The sequence below is a fragment of the Centropristis striata genome, chromosome 8 (genome assembly GCF_030273125.1).
Source record: "Centropristis striata isolate RG_2023a ecotype Rhode Island chromosome 8, C.striata_1.0, whole genome shotgun sequence".
NCBI classification, from domain to species: domain Eukaryota; kingdom Metazoa; phylum Chordata; class Actinopteri; order Perciformes; family Serranidae; genus Centropristis; species Centropristis striata.
In genome coordinates this window covers 12225244-12244071 of record NC_081524.1, presented here as the reverse complement: position 1 = coordinate 12244071, position 18828 = coordinate 12225244, and the positions used below count along the sequence as shown (strand labels likewise).

Here is an 18828-nt window from a genome sequence, read left to right as displayed (position 1 = left end):
CCACAACACACACACACACAAACAGAAAGATGAAGGCCTTGTAACTGATACACCAAGAGTCTGCAGGGTTTAGTACTAGTAGACATAAAATGCTTTTATTATTATGGTTATAGAGGCAAAAAGTCTGAGCTGACATTCTATGGCGTTGAGTTATAACTGTTTTTGATGTTTTGTTTTTGAGATGCACATTATCAGAGGCAACAGGCAAAGGTTACATGTCATGCAAACTAGATAAATAAGTCTTTATGTGTACCTTTGCTATAAAGTTAATCATCCACTGGCAATAATGTAGTGCTCTTAGTTAAAAAAGGAAAGAGGAAAAATATACATACAGTATGTAAACAGTCAAAGAAATTGCACTTTCTTGGCTTGTTATTAGAAAGCCACACTACTGAAAGAGAGCAGAAATTTAACACTGGAAAAACTAATTCACTGTCACTGATTGTCTGACCAATAAAAAAAACGTACGCTTAGCTAAAAAAAAAAAGAAGAGACAAATTATGTAATTCTACAAAAAATCATATACAATCATAGTCAATTTTAAGGACAAATGACTGATATATTGGTCAGATGTATAATCTGTTAAAAACATGTTAGTAAAATGAAAGATTTGATTATTATGTTTCATGTATAATCCCAATAGTATTGTCATGAATAATACTAGTTTTACACGCTACTGCTGATAGAAGGAAAACAGGTCTCTCTCTATGTACATTCACATGAAACTAAAAGCTTATGGTTACTTCCACTGAGTGGATTAACCGAATGCTCCTAAGATGAGAACAATCTACTATGCAACTGTACAGAAATATGACCTCCAATCCTCAAATATTCACAACTTTAAAAAAAAAAACATAACAAAAGAAGTCCTTATATAAGTCCTTATATAGTCCTTATCAGAGGAGATATTGCTTTTAAAGACTGCATGAGTTCGCTTAGGTACGTACACAAGACCACATGGCACTTCTACAGAGCATTTGGGGCAAATCAATCTCTCCTTTCTCCCCAGCTAGGACATTCTGATTGTCAATGCTCTGGAGCAAAAACATTCTCAAAGGCAGTCCGAAGTAAACAAAACACTTTTTTACCTCTCTCTCTCTCTCTCTTTCTCTCTCCCTTCCCCAGGAAGCAATACTGAAAATAGTCAACAATAAACATTCCTATCATGAATATAATTTGCCCATCTCTTTAGCAGACAGCTCAGGCTGTCCCTTTTATTTTTTTTTTCAAAAATAACTTCTTTCTTAAAACCTCATTAGAAATTCTCTTGCAGCGATGCCAAAATTCCTATCACTAAGCCCACCCCCTCCCCTGCCTATTCACCAGTACATAGCAGACACTGTCTTGGTAAAGTGAAGAAAAACCCTACCACTGTCTCAACAGCTTTCAACTGGTTCACTACTTCTCCTTGTGTCATTTCCCAAAGGTGCAAAGTGACTTTGAAAGCTTAAATGAGGGTTCAATTTTGACCTACTTAGGGCCCAGGCTAAATTTTTGTTCCCCCGGGCAGCTCCTGAGCTCCTCGTCTCTTGGAAACTTCAGAGCTGAAATGCTGAGTACCAAATATGTCCACTTTCGTCTCCAACAAATGTCTGTCTTTCCCAGTTTGCTTAAGGTGCCAAAGTAAAAAGCAATGAAAGTCTTTTTATAGTGTGTCCACTCAGCATACATACATACAGTCTTTAGTGTGCTTGATCATCCAGCACTAGTGCAAAATCATTTCAGCTGGTCTGTTTCTTTCTTTCCATTCTCTCATCCGGGACAGTCTATCTCTGTTTCTCTCATCCCTCGTCGCTTTGGACAAAAGATGTGTTGCCATGGTTTCATCCTTGGTGTGATGCCCTTCAGAGCGCTAAGTTCACCACACTCATCTGTCAGTGTGAGATGTCTTTCTTGCATCTTTTCAGCTGCTATAATTCTCCATCTCTCCTCTCCTTTTTCTCGCTTGTTCTCTGTGGCACTGCTACTGTTAATAGCAGTGTTGTGACATCAGTTCCTGTCCATCTGTCCGGTGGTGGGCCTGGTCCATGTCTCAGAGTGGTCCCACCTACGTAAAGGCAAGATACTATCAACAAGGCAATGCATACATGTCTCAGTGTTCCTCCTGTTACTGTATCTGATGCTCTACTTACCTCCCTCTGTTAGCTTATGAATGCTGCAGGGTCAAAAGTAAATCATTCAGCCGTTTCCTCCTCTGTTCTCTGCTGCAGACCTCTTCTTCGCCTCGTTTCTCTTCCTCTCCCTCCTCCTCGCGTCTGTTCTGGGTTTTGGTGGGCTGTGGTGAACAAGTATGCACGACTAATTGCAAAAGCAGATTTTGTCCTGGTGGAAATTTGCATTCTTAAAGAAATGGGGTTTTTTTGTATGTGGGCAGTGCTTCACTCACACAGGGGCTGGCAGTGAGCGAGCTGGAGGTGTCCTGACTCTGATGGTGGGGGTCACTGCTGATAACCGTCACCTCCACCCCCACTTGTTGATCTGAGGGTCAAAGGTCAAACAACATTCTGTATGTTAGTGAAGGCGTTGCAGGGGTGAACACTAACAGCCTATAATTTATTTTACAGATGTATCTACGTAATAATGCAAGTGTCCTTTTTCCCCCTTGATTCCTATCTGCAGGGAGTCTTTGATGGAAACGGTGTGGTTTCACTGCTAATGGGGAAAGTTGATGCTTGCTGGGTTCTTGGACACCAGCGGTGGATGACAGAAACGGGGAAACATTTCTGGAGGCTGAAATTCTGTGGTTGGAAAACCACTTTGTTTGTGCTGCTGAGTATGATATGGAGAGACAAGCCAAATATGAGGACGACGGGCTGTAAGCAGAACACACACACGCACACATACATGCACACAGAAAGTAAAAGACACGACACAGGACACCAGAAGAAATCTATACAGATGTTGAAATGAAAATGTATAGAGTTCAACCACATATGCATACGCCAACACCTACAGAAACAAAAACTAACACACACACTTGCTTCATGGACCTGACTTGATGTGGCTGTCGTCCCCACTGGCTCCATCACAGGACAGATGTTGTGAGTCCCTCTCTTCTCCCTCTGCGTCTCCCTCCCTCTCTATCCTCAATCGGATCTGTCTGTCTCGCACGAGCTCCCAGTTCCTCACAAGGAAGACGTGGTGTTTGACCACAAAGCTCCTGGCCCGGCACACAGGGAGAACATTAGCTCACTGACATTAGTTCAGTAACATCAAGTAGTTTTTCCTGACACGTGAATCTCTGAATCTTTCCATACCTCTCACTGCCGGTCAAAGGCTCCATGTCAAGGTGAGGAAACAGGCTGGTTATGTCACTCGAGCTCTCCTCCTGTAAAATAAAAAAAAAAAATGGAGGGACACAAGTAAGTGTTTAGCACTTATTAAAGCTGCGTTCAACAATGGAATAAGACAACTACCATTAGGGGTCTCTAAATCGAAAAAACGATTGCAGTCAGCCTTCCCTGGTTAGCATTTTTTCAGTGTTCATTCAAGTGAAACTTGAGATCCAGATGTTAAGGAGGTTTTAACCGAGAGCCAAATTATCAGCAGAGATGTCCTCCTCTCTAAAACAAATGGATGCAGTGATTTAAACTGGTAAAAACAATGAATAAAGCAATTGCTCGTTAAAAACTTGTGCTTTTCTGACACTGTTCAGCACTTTTCTGAAGGGAAGCGCAGAGCTACTGCTAATCTTTGCTCAGCTTATTTTTCTGATGACTTGAGATTCAGGGGTCCGATGACTAAAATCTTTCATCTGGTTAAAATATATAGTTAACAACAATCAAATCTAAAAAATTTTTTGTAAAAACATGGCTTAATACTAGATATAAAGTCAAGTTTATGCCACTTTCTGGCAGACAACCAGGATGCTGCCACATGGGCAGGGAGATAGTATCATTGACAGGCGGACTGTGTCCTTCATTAGACATTTTAATGCAGAAACGTTGCATATTATACTTTCAAGCCACATGAACTCACCGCTGCCTGATGAGAGGATATAGTCCTCTCCTTCAGCCGGCCTGAGTGAAACAGAGAGAGAGAGAGAAACAGATTAAGACGCTGTAGGAGAGCATTGATCTGATCCATCAACTAAACCTGAAGATTAACACATCTAACACTGGCAACTCACAGTAACGTCGCTTCCTCTTCAGGGGGACAGCAGGCTGCCTTTGAAGCTGCGACAACACAACATGAGAAATTACATGCACATTTGTGACTCTCCTCCAGAATCACTCTTTCATCTCCAATAATGCCTCAGTTTGACTGTCTAACTCCCCGATTCTGTGTTACAGGACTCCACTGTACCTGATTGTTCTGCCACAGCCACATAACATCATAGGGTAACTGGAAATGAATCCTCTTCAGCCTCAGGTACTTCCCTGGAGGACACATAGGGGTTTTGGATGAATAATCACACCTCAGATAAACTATAGTTGAGATTGCATTTTTGTTAAATACTCACCAACATGTATTGGAGCAGGTAAAAGGCTAAATTCATGCTCCCCTGGTGTGTAATCCATACTCTCTCTGCACAACTGCTGGGCTTGGGAGGGCGGGCTAGGAAAGAGACACATTAAACACATAAACAAGCACAAATTTGCATAGCTGCAAGCATGCACACACCTGCATCCATATGTTCACACACACACACACACACACACGCACACACACACACACACACACACACACACAGGCACACAACCTCACAAACACTTGGCCTCCATGGGTTGGAAAGGGGTGGAAAATATCCGGTAAATTTCCAGAAACATTCAATGGGAAGTTAAGCTGGGGAATTTTAGAAATATTCCAAATCTGAAACTTGCAAAATAATACAATTAAAAAACAGGACATTTCAACAGATCTATTCGTAAGTAGAACTTTATCAAGTTCAAAAAGTCCCATTCAAAATGTAAATGTGATAGAGGAATGCACAGGGGGCGTCACCTCAATAGCCCTGCAGTAAACCATGTGCTATGTGTATGTGATTGAGGAATAGCATAGATATTCAAGTGTACTTGCATGAAATCTGGTTGTTCTAGTTAAGATTATGCTAAAATAAAATTCTGGTTTATTCCTGTTTTATTTATATTTATTTCCCATAGATTCCTGTTAATTCCCATGGAAAGTTTCCAACTTTGAAAATTCCCAGAATTTTGTAACCCTATTCTCTTAAATCCCTTCTGAAGCTATGCAGCTTTTTGTTACAGGCCACACCCAATTTTTTTCCAATTGGGTTGACTAGCTAATTAAACTGTCCTTTAGCTCATAACTAACCATTCCACAGAAAATCTATTTGGAAGTTGTAAAGCTTTGTGGAGATAAGACACTCACAGATCCACGCCCCTTTTTAGCCAACTGGCATGAAAATATCCACACACATTCTCACATGCATGCCAAATGTCAGCCTTGTAGTGGCCACATGTTGTTGTTTTTTAAAATCTTTGTGGACTGACCAACAGAGCCACCTATAGAGCTGCTGGTTGCAGCTTAAAACCAAAAAAAATAATGTTATAACAGCTTGTTTATATATTCAGCCAACTCACTCTGTAGTTTTGTAATCATCTGAGTAAAGACCCGCCCTCAGAAACTTCTTCCTGGGAGGCCCGTCTGCTCTCTCCTCTCTTTGGATGGTTACTGGTAGGGATGGAGCCTGGTCGACATCTGATTGGCTAAAACATTCAGGGGGTGTGTCACACTCTGGTTTATCCTCAGTGACACTAAAAGGAAAGCATGAAGAGAGAGATAGAATGATAGAGAGGAAAAAGAGAAAGAGAGAAAAGGCACTGGTTTAGCACACAGTGCTGAAAACAGTGGGTTAATATAGCAGTAGTGAGTGGTTGTATTGAATTTTCAAGTCAACCAGCTCAGGTACTTAATGATGTAGTTGTGAGTGTTTACCTCTGATGACAAGGAGAGTCACCATGTTTTCTCTTTCGTCCTCTCTTCCTCCTGGCCTGCAGCTCCAACTCTGTCACCTGCTGCACTGTGTCGCCTCCTCTATCTCTCTCTGGCCCTCTGTCTTCTTTTCTCCCTCCTATTTCTCTCCCATCTCTGTTGTGTGCTGGCAAGAGGTCGGCTGATGACACGGAGGGAGCTGCAGATGAGTGTGTGGGGGAGGATACAGTGGAGGGCAGTGGGTGCTTTCTGGGCCGTCCTGGCCCTCTTTTGTTTTTCCCTGCCACACTGTCTGGCGTTGGCACACTTTTCTGCTGCCCCCGGCTTCTTGAGTCACCTTGTAAACCTGCCGTCATTGAAATGGAAAGAGGGAGGGAGGGAGGGGTGTAAGTGGCGGAGCGGAAATGAGACAGATGTGGATCAGTGATTGAGCCAGCAGGAGGTGTGAGGTGAGGCCAGTCTGGGCTGAGTCATGCGGATGGGACACAGATTAGGTGAGTCACAACATTTCCTCTGACCAGTTCACTTCTGGGAAATGCATTAAGAAGTGATTTATGTACACACATTTACAGAAAAAAAACACAAGAATGTGTGCAAAATGCATACTTTCTAATATAAACATACACACATATGCACTCTTGCACACAGTTGTTTTTGCACATTCAGTTAATGTGGAACATCTCAAAAAGGCTGAGCTGACAGAGTAAGCCAGAAAAATGTGTATGAGTTTGCCCATGCTAGCGTGCTGCGCTTCAAAACACATGTGTGTTTAGTTAGATAAACTGATGTCAAATGTATTCCACTTCTCTCAAATATTTTCCCCTCACGAGCTGTCTTTGCCCCCACTCTGACCTCCGTGCTATTCCTTCATCAATCACTCCTGAGGTCATCTATCTTTTTGTTCCATTTTCCACTGTCCCTGACAGGACTGACCACTCTTTCCTTATTGGATTTTTCCAAGTCCAATAGGCCCTGTTGGCCAGCAGTGAGAGGTAGGCCAGGCTTTAAATAGCCAATCTGGTGGTTAACTAATGACTGTGTTCACTGGGTAGCCCCGGGCTGCAACAGCGTGCGGTTCGCTGCAGGATGGGAAGATTTCAAAGATTTTCTGGAAGATTTCCATCAAGATGCTGCCCTCCTGCTATAACACTTTTTAAAAATTCCAACAGAGAGTGGTTGCTAAGTGGTTGCATTTATGTGTGTGTGTGTGTGTGTGTGTGTGTGTGTGTGTGTGTGTGTGTGTGTGTGTGTGTTAGGCACGTCTGCTGCACAGAGGGAGTCTGAAATTGGCTATAAAAAGAACGGAGTCTGATTTCCTCTCAAACACCCTCCAGGCTTTGATGTGTGGCTCAACAACACCTGAGAAAAGCAATGCTGCCTGTCACTATATTGGGCAAACCATTGGTGCCACAATCTCATCTCCACATTGTGCAAATATACAAATCTGTCATCCCTTGCATTTGAGAAGAGCCTCTTGGCATAAAATCTATTCACTCAGCTAGTTGTCGTGATTTGGGTGCTTCTGGTGTATTTCAGTCATAAGCACAGTTGATGTTAGATTTTCCACTTTATCTCAATTACTGTCAGCATACTCTATGTTATTGTGAAATAATGCATTCATGCAATTCAACAAGCACTGCTAGCAATGGCGGTTTTGTAGCATTTATCAACACAGATAAATACTTACATTGCAGTGTTTGCACCAACTTTAGCACTAATGCTAACATTACCTCATACTGAGCCATCAGACAGCAGCACAGGCATGTGAGCTCTGTTCTTTCCAACTTATATTGATCAAACCATTCATGCATCCTCACCTGATTCTCTCCTCTCGGTCCACGCTGGCTCATCTCTCCTCCATGACCTGTCTCCACTTCCTGGATTCCTCCCAGCCAATCCGCTCCTCAGACCCCTCCTCCCTGTTGCCATGGCAGCGGATGTGAACAGGTTTGTGTGTGTTGGGGACGGGGACATCCTGTACAGGTGCGATTCGTCCTCACCGTCTTCGTCCTCTCCATCTGACGCAATCATCCTGCCTGTATGTTGCTCCCCGGTAAAGCCTCTCCAGCTGGGAGTTGAATTTCCAAATCCTGTCCCCCCCAGGCTTCCAAATTTCGTCCAGCTTTGTCCCAGGCCTCCCCAGCTTCCTCCAAACGAAGACAAGTGAGAGGAGCCCAGCCCCAATGAGGTGAGAGATGTGTGTTTGTACCTCTCTGCTAAAGATGATGATGATGTGGCAGCAGCAGTGGAAGAAAAGGAATCACCTCCATTCTCACATGACCAAGGCGATTCTTTAGACAGCATACTCCTCATTCCTCTTGCCTCTTTCCTTCCTCCTTCTCCTTGCCCCAAAATGAACCCTGACCTTGGCTTTGAACTGGCCAAACCCTCCCTCTCCATCCCATCTTCCTCTTCATCCTCGTGTAACTCTTCCTCGTCATCCATGTCTCGCTCGCAGTGTCTGTGACGATGTTTATGTTTGTGTTTGTGTTCGCTCCTCCCACAGCCACAGGAGAGACTGGATGTGAACCCTGAGCTGAGGTGTTGGCCTCCTCCACTGCCTCCTCCTATATCTCCCTCGACCTCTCCTCCTAAAGCTCCCTCCCTCAGCAGCCTGCTCCTCCGCCTGTGAAATCTGGCGGGATTAAGGAGGAAGTGGGCATGATGGGGATGATGGGGGGCGTACTGGTGTGGAGAGGGAAGCGGGTAGGAGCTTGGGAGGTGGTGGTAAAGTGTCGTTGCAGGGGGATAGCTGCTGTAAAAGCCCATATTTTCGATGGTCTCCTGGAACTTTGACGGGCAACCACACTGCCTGCGGTCTGGCTTCCTGTTGCAATGCACAGGCTGACAAGGGTAGAAAGGCTGGGGGGAGAATGAAGGGTTAGCAGAGTAAGATGAAGGGTGAGGAGAGTAGAAGCCATTCAGATTGATCCTGAAGATGTTTGAGCGGAGAGAATGAGAGGAGGAGTGATGGCGTCTTCCTCCAGGAGCATTCCCACTCCCATCAAAGCCCTGTCCCAGTCCTGTCCTCGCCCAACTTCGCCGTCCGATGTGGATCTCACTGAACTGACCGATCAGATCTTCTAGCTCAGCAAGGAACTCTGGATCCTGCATGTGCAGCTGCTGGTGCTTCTTCTTGTGTTTATTCTTCTGTCTCTTCAGTGCATTGTGCCCAAGGCAAGGGTAATAGTCTGAATGAGTGCACTTGTTGTGTCCTGGGCACGGGCAAGGGCACAAGCAAGTACAGGAGGGGGGACAGTCGTAATCCCTCCGCCTGTGCCTGTGTCTGTCTCTGTCTCTGTGTCGATCCATAGTAGTTGAGTTGGGGATGGGGTTTGTGTGTCTGGGTATGAGAGAGAGGGGTGAAGAGACAGGAGAGGGACGGTCCACAAGAGATGAAGGGTGCCTTTGACCCCCCAGAATCACTCCTGACCCCTGACCCAACCTGAGCATGCCTCGAACCCCCCTCATCTCCGCACGCTCTGAAACACTGTTGTTATCGGTTCCAATCCCGCTATCGCTCGGCAGCGTCTCCTCGCTGTGTGACTCACTCCTGGGTGAAGGTGTGGCCTCTTTCAAGTGGCCAGGAGAACCAGGTGTATGATGCAGTGGAGGGGTGGGACAGGAGAGCTTACATGAAGACTGGTGAAAGGGGAAGTGATGCCTTCCCTGACATGGACAGCTCTTCTTCACAAAGGGAGAGAGGGATGAGGAGGAGGGAGGCCGGGGGGAGGTACAGGAAGATGATGGGGAAGGGAGGGAGAAGGGGTGAGGAAAAAGTAGGGAGGATGTTGGTTCTGTGAGGCTGCCTTCACTATAAGGACTCTGGGCGCCGCTGGAGTGGGTGAGAGATGGGGAGGGGAATGGGTGAGAGGGAGGAGGCTGAGGCTGGTTAGACGAGAAGAGAGATGTTTCAGATGGATTGGTGAACAGGGACGACTGAGTGGCGTTCTGGGAGTTGGTGTTAGCAGTTTGGGCTTTAGGCTTTCGTCCTCGCCTCTTGCCCATGTAGATGGTCCCTCTCTTGCTCACATTGATCTGAGGGCCCAGCTTACTCCCAAAGGAGGAGGACAGGGCTGAGAGTGTGTGTACTGTTGTAGCCTCTATTGATTTACACATGCTCAGAGAGGTCTCACCATCTGCTGCCTGGCCTCCCCTTCCCTCCTTTCCTCCATATCCAGACAGCATTACCTTGTGAAGCCTCCTCTTCTTTCTTTTCTTCATCTCGTTAATCAGCCTCCTGATCTTTAGCTGCCTGTTCCCCTTTTCAGGAGGATGGAAATCTTTACTCCTGTCAGTGCGATTCAGTGCATCTCCGCTCTGGTCCTCCTCGGGGAGATTTCGTTTGGGAGGACGGCCACGCTTCTTGGGGCTGGATTTAGACTGAGCGGCACGCTGCAGTTTGGGACTTGGCTCCAGCACAGGGGCTTTCTGAATTCCGTCACACCCCAGAAGAGGCACCTCAGTTGGGATAGAGTTTGGCGAAAGTCTAGGGGGAGGTTCATCGAAGCTAGAGCTGTGGGATTTAGGGCGGCCCCTTTTTCGGGCAGGGGTTATGGGGCATCTGGAAGCAGGGGGGCTAGGGTCTGCTGTTGGGTGACTTTGCTTTGGGGATGGAGGCTTGGTTGCAGAAGAAAGAGGGGAGGAGCTGCTGGTTAAGGAGCTAGATGGAGCTGGGTGTGACTCATCAGTCTGCTGAATAGTGGCCTTGGCAGGAAGGGACGTCTTGGGGTTCTGGGGAAAACTTAGTAAAGGATTATGTTGGGAATCTAAAGGGGTTTCCTGATTTTCTGCCCTCTGAGCCCGGTGCACCAGCTTGGTCCAGCTGGGCCGTCTGGCTTTACGTTTCTTCAGCGGGCGGCTGTCCTGCTCTGGGGGGGAACAAGGGGGAGAGACGGGGGCGCGGGCAGAGGGAGTGGGCAGAGAGGGAGGAGCAGAAGAAGAGGGGTGACTAGGAGGCACAGTTGAATGTCTTAAGACGTCTTGTTCTTTTGATTTACTGCTGTCACCTGTTGCTGTTGCTGGCTCAGCTTGTTTAACTGGCTTGCAACCATCATCCGTCTTTTCTATCTCATCGAGTCTGCTTGGATTCACGACTTTACTGGTTTTATCTAGTTTATCAACGGTTTCACCACATTTATTATCCTCTGTTCTTTGTCTGTCTGGGCTAAGCTTGTCCCTCTTTTTCTCAGCTTTTCCTCGTTCCGCCTTTAACTCAGCCCTCCACGTATCATCAGTCCTGTGTCTTTCATCTTTTTCTTTACCATGCCTTGATTTCCCATCCTTCCCTTTCTCCTTTTTCTTCTTCTTGCCTACCTCCTTTTTGTTCTCACTCTTTGCTCTTTCAGCCTCCAATCTATCTCGCTTTAACTTTTTGTCTTTCCGTTTCTCTTTCTTTGCTTTTCTGTCTTTGTCTCTCTTTTTCTCTAGAGAGGGATCCTGATCTTGGGATTGGGCAGAGGAGAGATCCGCAGTGGGGGAGGACTGTGGTTTAGGGGTGACTGAAGAAAATGACGGAGAGTCTGGACTACTCTTATTGGACAGGCTGAGTTCTTTATGGGAGCTGGTGGAGGCTGGAAGTCTTGTCGAGGAGTCTACGGAGGAAACAGAGGAGGAAGTACTGTGTTTTCCAACTTTGCTTTTCGACAAGGTGGAAGTGCCAAGGATGTCGGCAGAGCCTTTCCCATTAGATAGTCCCTTCTGTTTCGATGTCTGAACCAAACCATTATGTTTCTTGGAGGTCTTCCCTTCATTCCTGGTTTCCGATGCAGATTGGGCTTGGACGCATGCGGTGGAAGGAGTAGTTGAAGCTGTCTGGTCTGTTGTAGGCGAGCAGGGTTTGTGTCCTGCAGAGATGGGCTGGCCATTGACACTAGGAAGCTTCTCTTTCTTCACTCTCTCAGATGAGCCATTTGAATTCACCTCTGTCTTGTCGGCCAGTTTGATTGGAACCTGGGAAATGCAAACACGGAATCTCAGTCATAGACAACAATGGCTGTGACATCCACTAGTTTGCTGGTGACAACAGCGAAGGACAATGGGGAAGAGACAACAGCTTAAATGCTTTTGTTTTTGTCCGCCCATTAAAAGAGAGAGTGAGGACAAAATGACTCAATCAGGCAGAGAAAAGAGGGCATACTGAAGAGAAGGAGAGAGTGAGGTGATGGAAACAGGAATGGGGTTGACACAGAAAGGAGAAATACAAAGGCAGAGAAAGAGAGAGGAAGGGAGTGGGACAGGGACAGAGGGGGGAGTGAAAGATAAATGAGAGCAGGTAGAGAAAAGAGGGGATGTAAAAATAGAAGAGAGGGACAGATATAGAGAGCCAAGTAGAGACGGAAAGAGAGAGAGAAAGCTGTGCTATTGGTAGCTATAAATTGCCACTAATACAGATGAGAAGGCTTGACATTTCGTACTTGTCCTGTAATTTTGGTATGCTGCAGCTTGAGTGGCGTTTGTGCAGCTAAAGCAATAAGCTTCCTCTCGGGTGATTGTCGTAGGGACTGATGGACCAATGTCTGTAATAGCTCCAAGTGGTTGCCGTGCTGTTGCCCTATTTATAGGCCTGTTTATTTAAATGGGCTGGTTAGGTTTCAGTATTGAGACAATAGCTCATTTGACCTTATTACAACTGAGCACTGAGCTGGGTGATTTTGCACCATGTAAGCATGTCTGGTGGTTAACTGCAAAACAGTGCTACAGTACATGCATGAACACCTTCAGTCACTGTAACACTTTGGTTCTGTCCATGTTTGAATAATAACAGGTTTAATATTATTAGTTAGTTTGTGCACTGTTGTCCTCAACTTACCTGTTTGGCTGACTTGGTCCCTTGGCTGGTTACGGCAGGGACTGAGGCTGTCGTGGATGCTATGGTAAATGTTGATGATAACGACAGTGGCTGTGATGACGAAGATGATAATGATGATGATGCAAGTGGTGGTGAAGCAGCAGATGCTGTTTGTTTGGATGTGGTCTGGACCGAATCCAAGCCAGAGCGCTGATCTCTGGTTGCCTCGTCTGGAGGAGAGCTGGTTTTGTTCTGCTGTCCTTCTCCTCCATCCCCCCTCAGCAGTGCCCCTCTGGCTTGTCTCTGATAGGTCCTGATGGTGGGCTTGCAGACATAGCTCTCCAAGATCTTGGGCGGCTTCTTGGTGCGTTTGGCCTGGAGTCCAATCCGGAGTCGTACATTCCCGTCGGGGCAGCTGGTCTCTCTGCCAGAGATCTGAAGCTGTTGCTGTCCTGCGCTTCCACAGCGCCCCTCGATGAGCAACTCCAGCACTGCCCCCTTGTCTCCTTCTCTCTTTTTCCCTGCTCCTCTCTTATCCTCCTCCTTCTCCCCTACATCTCCATTCTCCCCCTCACCCCTCCTCTTTTTCTCTGCCACTTCAGAGTCTTCAGATGCAGAGGTGGGGTCCAGAGTGGAGTTTGTGGTTGGAGGGGTTCCCCCCTTCACTCTCTGGTCCATCAGAGAAGTCAGGGGGGAGAGGCAGGATGCTGTGGGGTTCCCAGTATAACACTTTAAATGACCCCGGCGGAGTTGTTGAGGTCAAGGTCGGAGATCTGAATGCAGGTGTAGGTGAGGAGATTTCCAAAAGAATATCCTCTAATCGTCCAAGTGCAGTTGGGCTCCTTCATCCAGCGAAGGAAGGTCTCTCTCGTGTCCTTAAGGCTTGAGCTGAGATGGAGTAAGGCAGAGAGAGGGAGGGAAAGAAAAAGACAGACAGACAGAAAGATAGAGAGGCCAGTGATTAGTCATTTCAGTGAGCTCAGATGCTGAGTAGCAGCAGTACAGGAATTGAGGGGAAAGTCCCCTTCCTGCAGGCAGCTGTAGAGAGGTGCTAAAGTCTGTGTCCACAGAGATGATCTCATCATACAGAAAACCCAGGGGGCCAATCAGCGCCACCGATTCCCAGAATGTCGGCACTAACTGGAAGAAAGACCTACTCACATTCTTCAAAAACAGCCTCAGCTGGTTTTCTCTAACAATCTGTAAATAACGGTAGCTCTGACAGACAGCAAACGCTCCCTAAACCTCTCCACTTTTACTTACGTTGTAATCCTCACTATAACTCCTTTCCCCAAATCAATATATCAATCAATCAGCTCCTGACTAATTCAAACACTTGATCCAGTCTCCTCCCCTCCTCTCCCCACTGTCTTTGCGCCTTCTGTTCTCAGCTACTCCCACAAGCACTTCTCCTCCCACCCTTCCCTTTGCTGTACTTTCTTTTCTCTCCGAAACTCCCCTTTTCATGTTTGGCAGAAAGCTTTTGCATGCATTCTCTATTAGTCCCATCCCCTCTCTCTCGCTCTCGCTCTCTCTCTCTTTCTCTCTCTGTCGACCACACAGTAAAATGGTCAACTCATACACTGTATCCATGTTAATCAGAACCATATTTCCTCCTCCACTTCGTTCTTTTCCTCCTCTCCAACCTAAATCCCTCCATTCACGGTCCGACCATTCCCCTCCTCCCCTTTCAGTAGTGGTAACACAAATCCGTAGGAAAGGGTAAAACTTATTTTTGGAAAGGAGTGCAAATTCCTCCTCCTCCCATTGCTTCCTCTAAGTCAAGTAAGCTTTTCATTGACCCCATTGTAAATTGACTTTTAATGTGACATTACGGCAAGTAACACACCCTAAAATAACATTCTCCTCACCAGAAAAAACTTTCACTCTCGCTCGCTCGCACTGTGCTCAGCCCAGTTTTTAACATATCGAAGAGAAGCAGCATCTTCTGTCATGCTTCCCTCATTATACTCTCTCTCTCATTAAGGGAGACGCTCATCCATTTTCTAATAAAACACATCCCGCCAAGCATTCTTGCTGCTCTCTCCTGAGAGCCTCTTATGAAATAGCTCATCTGTCTCTCAACGCTCTGAACTGCCCCCTTAAACTTACAAGAGCATCTCAGATAATGTTTTCATTTAAGAGCTCAGTGGGCTATCTCTCCTGCCTCTTGGTCCCTCCACACCCAAAGTCTTTCCTTGAATCATACCAGGCCCAAATCAACATCTGTTCCAGTAACTGCTGTTATGTAACAGTTTTGGAAAGCATTACCGTGGCCAAACCGCCTTACAATGAAATAAAATGAGCAAAAGGATGGACAGTGGTCCGCTTAAATAACTGCAGACGCTTTTATCACACTTTTATTGGGGTACACGCAAGAGGAGAGGCTTGTAGGGCTGCCTTTGACTCAAGAAATTCTTGGTCGACTTAAGGACCGTCCACCCCATTAACAATAATGTTCTGTAAACAAAGTGCCAAGCATGAGTTCTGCTCTCCAGCTGCGTCGGAGCCCTACACGTCCCTCATATTCTGCATTATTGTATTTCCGAAACACAATCATTAAGCTTACATAAAAGAAGTAGTCAGAAAAGGCAGATACAAGCCACTTGATTTATCTTTTTATCTAGCATTGAACTTATCAATAACATGAATAAGTTTAAAAGTAGCTGCTCTTGTGCTGCAAAGTTGTGGTGCCATGCATAATTTAGCACAAAGAATGTGAGTAGAGAGGGAAAGAGAGAGATACTGTTGAGTTTAATAAGTAGATTTTATTACACTTTATTTATTGTATAAAGTCTGAAAGTGACAACTTGTAAAATGGATCCTGATTGGCATCACCACTTGAGTGAGAACCATTTTTTATATTTATAGTGATCTTTATAGTTATTGTTCTTGGTGAGGACCTTAACACTGTTAAATGTTGTTGACTAATCGATTAGTTGATTAAATCGTCAGTAGAGCTGCAATGGATGGTTGACTAGCCGATAAATTGATCAACAGCAAAAAAATGACTATCAAAAACTATTTTGACAATTGATTAGTCATTTTAAGTAAGCAGGAAATGCTGTTTTCAGCCTCTCAATTATGGAGATCTCCTGTATTTCTGTTTTATATCATGTTGAATATCTTTGACTTTCTGACTGACAAACCAAGACATTTAAATTTTCAATTTTGAAAATAATAGTCAGTGGGGCTGGGGGGATATGGATAAACTCATATATCACAATATATTTTTGACAAGCTAAATTAATATCCATATTGTATGAATATTTCTTTCTGTTTGTGCTTTAAAAAATATTTACAGGGTTTATGATAACTAATCCTCAGTAATGTCAATATAATATGTAAGCAGGTAAGGGGAAAATATCCTACAGCTAGAACGTCCTGGTAAGTTTTAAAGTAATTTTTACTGAAAAGAGCCTTTATAAGGTAACATAACATTATGATATCCAAAATCCTTGACGATATGTAGTCTCATTTAATGACGTCGATATAATATCCTTATACTGCCCAGCCCTAGTCATCAGATCTGTAAAACTGACTTTCTCATCAAAGAATCATGCAAAAGCACTTAAATTGTGTTTACCACAGATGTGCTCATAAGTTTCTTGGAAATAAGTTAGTCAGCATGAAAGAAAAACATTAAAAAATGACTAATGGACTCAAGAAATTTGACCCCAATGACAATAGTCGACTGATATTCTGAGAGAGGACAGCCCTCGAAGCTTGACTCATGTGGGTTACAGTCTTGTTGTGCAAAGTGACTATAAGAAGAGAATAAGAGTGGCAGGTTTTCAAACTTGAAAGGGCAAGCCCATTCAACATCAGTCAAAGTGCATACTAATAGCTTTTTATACTCTCCAGAGCTATACCTCTCAAACATAACTCAAAATTATTCCAACATTAGACCAGAAGCTATTTCCAGTGACAGGATGATGGGTGGACTTGACACTGCAGTCAGTGTGGGTTCCTCGGCTGCGCTGAGGCGACGATTAAATGATGATAATGGCCCACCATATTTCCAGCCATCATCACCATCCCATGACGGTGTTATCATCAATAACTACAACACCATTATCCTCTCTGCCTGACAACAGCACGGAGCACACGAGCCCTGCTGGAAAATGAGGTGCTGCTGTGAAGGCATCTTAAAATACTGACACTAACCACTCCACATAGAAGTTTCTCACGTGAGTCCCCCCCTCCTCCTCACACACTTTCCCCTTAGTTAGTGTATTACAACTGTGTTGGTCGTACATTGTGTACCCAGGTCGCAGCTGCGTAGGTTGACTGATGTTGCTACTGTAGATACAGTATGGGCAGTGGGGGTGTTACCGCACTGGAGCAACCTATCACTGGTTTACTGAGGACGTCAACAGGGGCTTCCTTCTCCATAATGACTTTGCGCACCTCTGAAAATCACTGATGCTGTCGCACTTACAAATGATACACACATGCACGTGTTGTTGTTGTCGTCACTCCCATCTCCGTATTAAAAAAATATAAAACAAACAGCGCCCTAAAAAAACATGCACAAATAGAAAACTCAACATGGAAGTGGGGCTGCTACGTAGCGTCAAAATGTGCTTGCTGGTGGTGTTTGTGATGTGGCTTAGTCCCCTAGCCCCCTTTTTTCTCTCTTCTATCTGTCCTCTGCCAGCCCTTCTGCTGGTGTCAGCAACATTGAAATAAGAAATATCACCATGCACGGAGAACACGGAGAAACATACTCAGCAACAAGGGATAAAATTAGCGCAACGTACGCGGATGCACAAATTTTCTCAGTAACCTACAAGAGCTGCTGTGAGCTCGCTGGTGATGACAGGCCTAGACACATTAATACAGACTGCCATGAAAATCTGTAATAAGGCTACGTAGGCTACTTACCCGAGAGCGCGTCCCGGAGCCAACTGCGTTTCGGCAGGAGGTTAAGGTGTTGCTGTCCTGCTCTCCCCTTCGCACCAACAGCAATCCGGAGCTTTTTGGTGCATTAGATGTTGCTTTGATTACATAACTAAGGCCAGCGGAGGTTAAAACACCTCCAAAAACCGAGTTTCAGTCTCATCGGAGCGCGGAGCCCACTGTGCAACAACATTGGCGCGGGTGTTTTCATAATCATACAGTCGACAGATCTTCGTCGGCGCGTCTCCGCAGCTAGGTGGCGGACTGGTTACACTGGATCTTATTTTGCCCACTTCTCTCGGGGAAAGTTATACCTCGCTCCCCGCCTGTAATAATGGCTCAGATTGTGCTCACACAAGCTGTTAACGTGTCCGGATGACGGGGCTGAAGAAGGGCTGCAGCAGCAGGCGGCGTGTGTGCGGGGTTAGTGTGACAGTGGAGAGGGGCTGGTGGTGGATGTGCGGGAATGCAACTGCGTGGCCATTTTCATGTGGCCAGAGGAGGAGATAAAACGGCGAATACAGCACAGGATCTCATTGCGGTTCATAATAGGCGATTGGGGAGGGCTATTTAGACGCTTAATAAAATGGCGACGACTTGTCTAAAGTAGGCTTCTGGTAAGTACACAGGGAGCAGCTGAAAAGTTGTGCCACTGTTGTAATGTAATGCTGCTCTAGCGGGAGAGGGGAGAAAGGCAGGCAGGGGGAAACACTTATTAAAAAGTTAATATGTGAGAGCTGTTTATCATGCATCAGTTTAACAGGAAATATTGATCCAAAAGTACAAGCATTGTTTTTTCCCCCCACTCATGCAGCAAAGAAATCTATATAACACACAATAAAACATACATATTGGATTGTTAATGTAGTCACATAAAACATTTCATTGTAAAAACAAATTTATAGTAGGCTAATAAAGATGATAAGGTAAGCACACTATTAATCCCACAGTTGGGGAAATTCAGGTTACAGCAGAGGATCAAGGGTCAAGAACAGCAGTCGACAAAAGTGACAATGAATGATAATAAAAGGAAACATGACAAAACATAAATGGAAAAGGCCGAAAATAAGGTCAAATGAATAAATAAAAGGTAATAAATACACATTTTAGAAAGCTATACAAACTATACACTCCATACACCCACATACAGTCATGGAAAAATATGACCACCCTTTTACTTTCCTGTTCATTTTAGTGCCTGGTACAATATAACAATAACAACAAAAATAGCTCATAAGAGT

At 45.1% G+C, this 18828-nt stretch overlaps 1 protein-coding gene across 4 annotated transcripts; it reads right to left on the bottom strand.

Annotated features, from left to right (window-relative positions):
• Positions 1 to 68: 68 nt before the first annotated feature.
• On the bottom strand, positions 69 to 18063 carry LOC131976354 (histone-lysine N-methyltransferase ASH1L-like). Of its 4 annotated transcripts, XM_059339356.1 has the most exons (14): positions 17573 to 17981; positions 12707 to 13573; positions 7713 to 11847; positions 5899 to 6241; positions 5544 to 5717; positions 4463 to 4557; positions 4306 to 4379; positions 4130 to 4175; positions 3979 to 4019; positions 3258 to 3328; positions 2991 to 3160; positions 2387 to 2478; positions 2133 to 2275; positions 69 to 2047 (listed from the first exon to the last, which is right to left on the bottom strand). In XM_059339356.1, exons 2-13 carry the CDS (start codon positions 13361 to 13363, stop codon positions 2147 to 2149), a joined length of 6027 nt encoding a protein of 2008 aa, XP_059195339.1. In that variant the 5' UTR covers positions 13364 to 13573; positions 17573 to 17981; the 3' UTR covers positions 69 to 2047; positions 2133 to 2146. The 4 variants fall into 4 exon arrangements, 3 of the variants coding, with proteins under 3 accessions (XP_059195339.1, XP_059195340.1, XP_059195341.1); XR_009394788.1 differs by lacking the exon at positions 69 to 2047 and having other exon boundaries at positions 2229 to 2275; positions 2978 to 3160; positions 17573 to 17983; XM_059339357.1 differs by lacking the exons at positions 69 to 2047; positions 2133 to 2275 and having other exon boundaries at positions 2976 to 3160; positions 17573 to 17983.
• Positions 18064 to 18828: the final 765 nt, after the last annotated feature.